This window comes from Cydia splendana, chromosome 20 (genome assembly GCF_910591565.1).
Source record: "Cydia splendana chromosome 20, ilCydSple1.2, whole genome shotgun sequence".
Classification (NCBI taxonomy): Eukaryota; Metazoa; Arthropoda; class Insecta; order Lepidoptera; family Tortricidae; genus Cydia; species Cydia splendana.
The window spans coordinates 3378884-3384883 of NC_085979.1; the positions used below are offsets into that span (position 1 = coordinate 3378884).

Sequence of the window (6000 nt, forward strand, 5' to 3'; positions counted from 1 at the left end):
TAGCATGTGCACATGACGGCTAGATTAAGGATCTCCGTCGGGAAAGCTCGGGACTTTACACTTTTTTCCGATCGTTGACAGTATCGCAATGATGTATGAATGACGCATAAATGTCAAATAAATCAAATGCATGCAAAAATATTACAAACAATTTTATTACTTTCTTAGATAATTACTTTTTTCCAATATTTAATACTATCTTCTTTTCACATACGGTGTTCAAATGTAACTCCGTGTATTACAACGCCGCCGCAGTCCGTACCCGAGTATGTCGATGCACATGCGATATAGTGTATGCTCTTCGTCATTTATCCTCCGCAGAAAGCACCAATTAGCCTTTGTCTCATTTCGTCCGCAGTTTCACATTCCGTTTGGTTTGGTACACCATATCTTTTACACAGCCCCACAAATTTAAATAGCCACGAGCATCTAACATTTTTATTTGAAGAATATGACATTCAATAAGTATACTTAGTTCAATGAAAATTTAATTTCAAACATCAGACGTCTTGTCTATTTCCTACCACGCAAGAAGGTTTGTTAGTTTGGTATTGAAGAAGTATTTATTCTTGATTTATTCTTAGTATTTCATTTTTGCAAGTTCATTTGGTGCAACTAACACAACCTACTTGTTATTTTTAATTATTTTAGATAGTTTCCAATTATTCGAAAATAATTTTGTGAAACGTGTTAAGAAACTAAAACCTTTTTATCAGTCAAGGAAACCAGAGATATTTATAAGACGATTGCGTACTTTTGAGTGGTTGTCAATGTCACCATTTGAACTGTCGTTGTAAACAATGTTGTGGTTAGTATTATTAATATTAAGGAATAACATAACTATTTCATTCAAGTATTGAACAAGTGGAACCACTAAGAAAGCGAAAATCCTGCAATGATTCTTACCGTGCTGTAAGCAGACCTAAAAATGGTTAGATGGCAACAAATTAGCATAATTTCCTGTCGAATACTGATTGTTTACAAGTAAGTTCATTGACCCTGTCACCTGTTAGGGTTAGAACAAAGTAGTTTTTTGCGTGGATGTTTAAAAGGTCATAATTTAGAAACGGTTGCCCATATTAACATAGTTTCTATGGAGAAAATATAGAGCTTAGGCTAAACTATCTCCCATTTCCGGAAAGGATCGTCGTGCCTTTCCACCCTGTATAAATTAGCTATAGGTATAGTTATAGTTATTGTAAAAATAACAACTATGTACCAATTAAAATAATATGTATCTGATATTAAACCTGAAACACTCCGTTTGGAAGGAGCGGTACCTCCTAACACAAGTATTGCTATACTTAACAGGAGGTATCCACCACTAATTATCGTATAAATCCACCTAGATTCCAAGTAAATAACTTTGAATTGTGAATTTTTGAATTTTGGTTATCACTCTATCTTTACTAATATTTCTCTATGTGACATAAGTGCTCAATTTTGTTTAGGTATATATTTTACTTGTAGCTTAATAACGACGTATTCCTAGTGAATTTATTTCTTAAATAATTGTTTTTAATTTTTTGTGAAACTGCTGACATACGATTGTAATTTAATAATTTTGATTGTCATTGTCAGTGTTATTTTCTGTACTCAATTATTCATATTGTAAAATACTGACAATCACAACATAAATTCCTAAAAATTTACCATGCGTAATTTTAAGTGAAATTGTGTATTGTGAGAATAAATCATATCATATGGTAAAATCCATAGATTTAATATATAGAGATCCCGTCTCAGCGAGCTGTCACTGTTGCCACTTTTGTTTAGTGTACGATTAACAATGAGGCCCACCTTGCTGTAGCCATGTCGATAAAGTCATATCGATAAACTATCGACATTTCTTGCAATTTTAATTTTACTTCAAAGGTTTAACGATACCTAAAATGAACAAAAACGCTTTTATTTTTTATTGTGGTTATCAGATCACAATTTTATCGTCACGCCCCAGCAGGAAACCAAGGGAAAGTTCAGATATTTAATTAAAATACATAAATACCTACTAAAATATGTGTTCCGCAATAATTGAATTATTTTATTACATTATAATATATTAATTATCCATTAGCATTTCAATTATGTTTATGTTTAACGAAGATATTGAAGCTTCAATTAATCGCTATTTCGTTCCGCTGTGTAGCGTTTATCGATATATAATATGATTAAAATCGACTTTTCACATCCCTAAAAGAGCACACATATACGCTGTTACGCACACATACACAGCCTGGGCGCATCAAAAAAGGCAACACTTGATTTGAAGTCCATCTTGTCAACAGTATGGTTGTCCTTTTTTGACAAACGGCATTTTTAAAAGAGCGAGGAGAGAGAAATGATACTAGATGCTGCGCCGTGAAAGAGAACAGAAAACGTTGGGCCCTTGGTAAAATCTAAGACAATTTTGTGCTTCGAATTTGACAGGTACACGAGATGGCGCTGTACAGCTCTATACATTATGCAGTAAATCTGATTGTCAAAAGTTGACGTTTGACAATTCAATGAACGCAATACATGGCGCAGTACAGCGCCATTTTTTTGGATGACAAAATACGGGGCACGTTTTTTTCTTAGACTTTAGCTCTATCCTCTCTATTACAATCAAGTCTCTTTGCAATAATGAATATCAGTTGTACAAAAGGCTTTTTTATTTTTATTTTTTTATTTTACAGTGGCATTCAAAAGTGCATGGATAGATGTCGACCGTAATGCCTTAATATTACGGTTGAAACATGTCCATGCACTTTTGAACGGCAGTGTACATATGTATAAGTATTAAGGTGTGTGTTTGTGTATAATGTGTGTCGTATCGTACTATGTGCAGCAGTATCGTAGTGTCGCAGTACTCACCCGACACGCAGTCCTCGTCACTCGCCGCCTCCGACACCTCCGACTTGACTGCCCGCTCCTCCACTACAACAACAACTCTACTTCATGCTATATCTTACATCACACATAGTACAGTTGTATATAATAGTTATTTACGATACCAGTGCGGAAAGTAAGAATTCGCAACTGTGGTGTTAAACTGAAACACGCCCGAAGGGGTTGTTTTATATCGACGAGAGTTGCGAATTGCCTATTCGCATGTGTTTCGTACAACGTTTTACAGTACATTTATAGCTATTTAAATTTTCGACATAGGCACGGAAAGTGCTTATTGCCGCACTAGTGCTGGATAGTAGCACCATATGTACTGTACAATTAATTAATGACTCGCATTTGCGAGTGTGAATTGCCACAATACAGTTTGGTACATTTAGACAAATGCTTGAATCAATCAAAAGCAACTTCGCTTATTGTACATGTATAAGTCAAACATAATGTATTGTTTGTCCACATTTTCGTTAAAAACTTTATGGGAAACAATAGAGACCTTAGCCAACTACTACCTAGTAACACTTTCTAAATCTGTTATTAAAACTAAGCACTCACACAACATATCACCAGCTGCCCCATCTTCATCCAGCATCTCCAGCTTGACCGGGGGCTCTTCATCTGAAGCAAACATACAAGTTTATAAAGCAACCAACTGGCTAGTTTTGCTACAAGCTATTCTAGCCTTATACGAGTAGGTACACACACTATTACCCGTTATTCATAACTGTGAATCTTACACTATCCATTACCATTATAAAGGGAGCAGGTACTCACACGACACAGGCTCCTCACTGGTCCCATCTCCATCCTGCATTCCTGACTCGACTGCCGGTTCCTCTAGAGCAAACAAACAACACAAATCACATCATCTTCCAGTTTGTTCTTATCAAACAGTTATTTTCATTGAGCCAAATAGCAGCTCCATCAGGCTATTGGGCAGTCCACCCACCCCTAGCAGGAGTGTGTATGATGCGATCATCTAGTATTGTAGAATGTCGTGTGATTTAATCTATAGCACTTAATCAGAATGAGTTCCAAGACTTGTTTGATGGGTGGTGCTTCCCTACCTTTTATGCTCTCTCCCTGCAGCCGCGCCTGCAGTTCAGCCTGGCTGCGCTGCACTTGTAGCTTGAAGGCGCTCGCGTCTCGCAGGCGGCACACGCACGCAGAGCAGATGCCGCACGAGCCCGAGCCGCGCACCACCAGCTGAACGTTTAAATGTCAATTAAGGATAGATATCGGCAAAATACCTCCAAATTTCCTTCAACGGTTATACTGTGTACCGGTTATAGCTAAAAGTAACGATGAACAACAAAGTTGTAGTACTTATAAACTTACATGTATATCGAAGCAGTTTGAGCATGTCGGCATATATCTCCGTTTTGCCGAGATGTGTGTACGGCGTCGTCAGGCCCTTGTCCGGAGGACACCGCAGGCAGCAGCGACACGAATGCATTGCGTGAATTGCGTCCATCCCGGCAACCGCAAGACTTCAATATTAAAAAAAATAGAACACAAGACCCAAGACAAGCTAACCCTAACCTCAATAATTTGATTTGACACTGACAGTAAAATCTTTTGACAGATAACGGTGAAGGGTACGTTCAGAAAAAAGTAAAGGCCCATCCAGACGGGGTGATCAAATTGACAATTTGATCAGAAAAAAAACTTTGAGTCATCTCGTCTAGCGTCCAAAGCTTAGAGGATATAACCAGCGGAGACGCCATGTCTATAATTTTCAGTACAAAATAGTCTGCCGTTTTTTGCGGGGGAGGGGCACATCAAATGTATACGTAACGTCATGTATATGTCAGATAAACGTCAGTCCATACATGTGGTTGACATGTCGTTGACCATTGGCCGCCTATTTTCACAGAGGGGAACGCCTGTTAATGACCACTCCGTTGGTTATATTCTCTAAGGTCCAAAGCATAGTATTAAGGCATATCCAGACTAGTCAATTTTTCGCCTATCTGATTAAATTGCCCAATCGAATCAGGACGTGCGGAGGCAATAGCCAATTTGGCTCGCCCTTAATGACCGGTAAAATGAGGTGCGGACGCAAGAATACCAATTTGTGACTCCAGTATTTTCGTTCTAGGGTATTTTTTCAATTTAGAGAGCTCTAATATCACCATAAATCTAAAACTGGTGATTAAATTGGAGATAGACGCCAATTTCATTTCTGACCAAATCGGTCGATTTGATCGTCCCGTCTGGATACCGCTTTATATTCTTTGGTCCAAACTAACACAATTTAGCCCCTATTCGCACGACAGCTTTTTCAACGCGCGTTAAAAAAGCGCTTGAATCTGTCCGCACTCTAAATTCGATGTAACGACCAACCCTTTTAGTCGAAATTCCAACAACGCTTGATTATTCACACGATGGCGGTGGCGCTTTTTATCAAGCGTTGTTGGATTTTTGACTGCGTTGGTCGTTAAATCGAATAGTGCAGTTCAGACGGAATGATCAAATCGATCGGTTTGATCAGAAATAAAATTGGCGCAAATCTTCAGTTTTAAAACCAAAACAGACTACCGCACCGAACCGCGATTTTGGAGATATTAGAGCCCTCTAAATAAAAAAAAATGCCCTCAAACGAAAATACTAGCGTCACCAGTATTCTTGCGCCCCGCGCCTGTATTTTATCCAAATTTTATCGGTCATAATCAGCCAGCCAAATTGCCGTTTGCGCCCGCACGGCCTGATTTGATTGGACAATTTAACAACGTATGACTCACAGCTCACGGGTCTCGAGCCTGGCGCGCACGGGAAAAAATCGCCGCTTATGAAGCCGGCCAGTTGAATAATGCAACATTTTGACTAACCACCTTTTTTTTTCTCTGCCTATCAAAAAGACTACTAATTATTGCAGTCATGGTCTAATAAAACATGGTCTTCTATTCCCAGAGTGACACGGGCCTACGTCACAATAACATTGCCACTTTATTTCAACATAACATGTTACATGGGTACATTATACCTATGGTTAATAAGTTAAAATATTTCTTTATAATTTTATAATTTTCATTTATTGTATGTATTTTATCTTAAATTTTACAATAACACGTCATTTTTAATTATTCGTTAGCAATATCTTCCGATTCACGACAG

General features: G+C 38.0%; 1 protein-coding gene across 1 annotated transcript in view; it reads right to left on the reverse strand.

Annotated features, from left to right (window-relative positions):
- LOC134800663 (zinc finger protein OZF-like) overlaps positions 1–3697 on the reverse strand; it is a 208160-nt gene extending 204463 nt beyond the window's left edge. Inside the window, exons 1-3 of the mRNA XM_063773145.1 lie at positions 3658–3697; positions 3439–3501; positions 2854–2916 (exon numbers count right to left, since the gene is read on the reverse strand). Coding sequence (XP_063629215.1) covers positions 2854–2916; positions 3439–3501; positions 3658–3697 — 166 coding nt within the window. The remainder of the gene's footprint in view (positions 1–2853; positions 2917–3438; positions 3502–3657) is intronic.
- Between the last annotated feature and the right edge of the window lie 2303 nt (positions 3698–6000).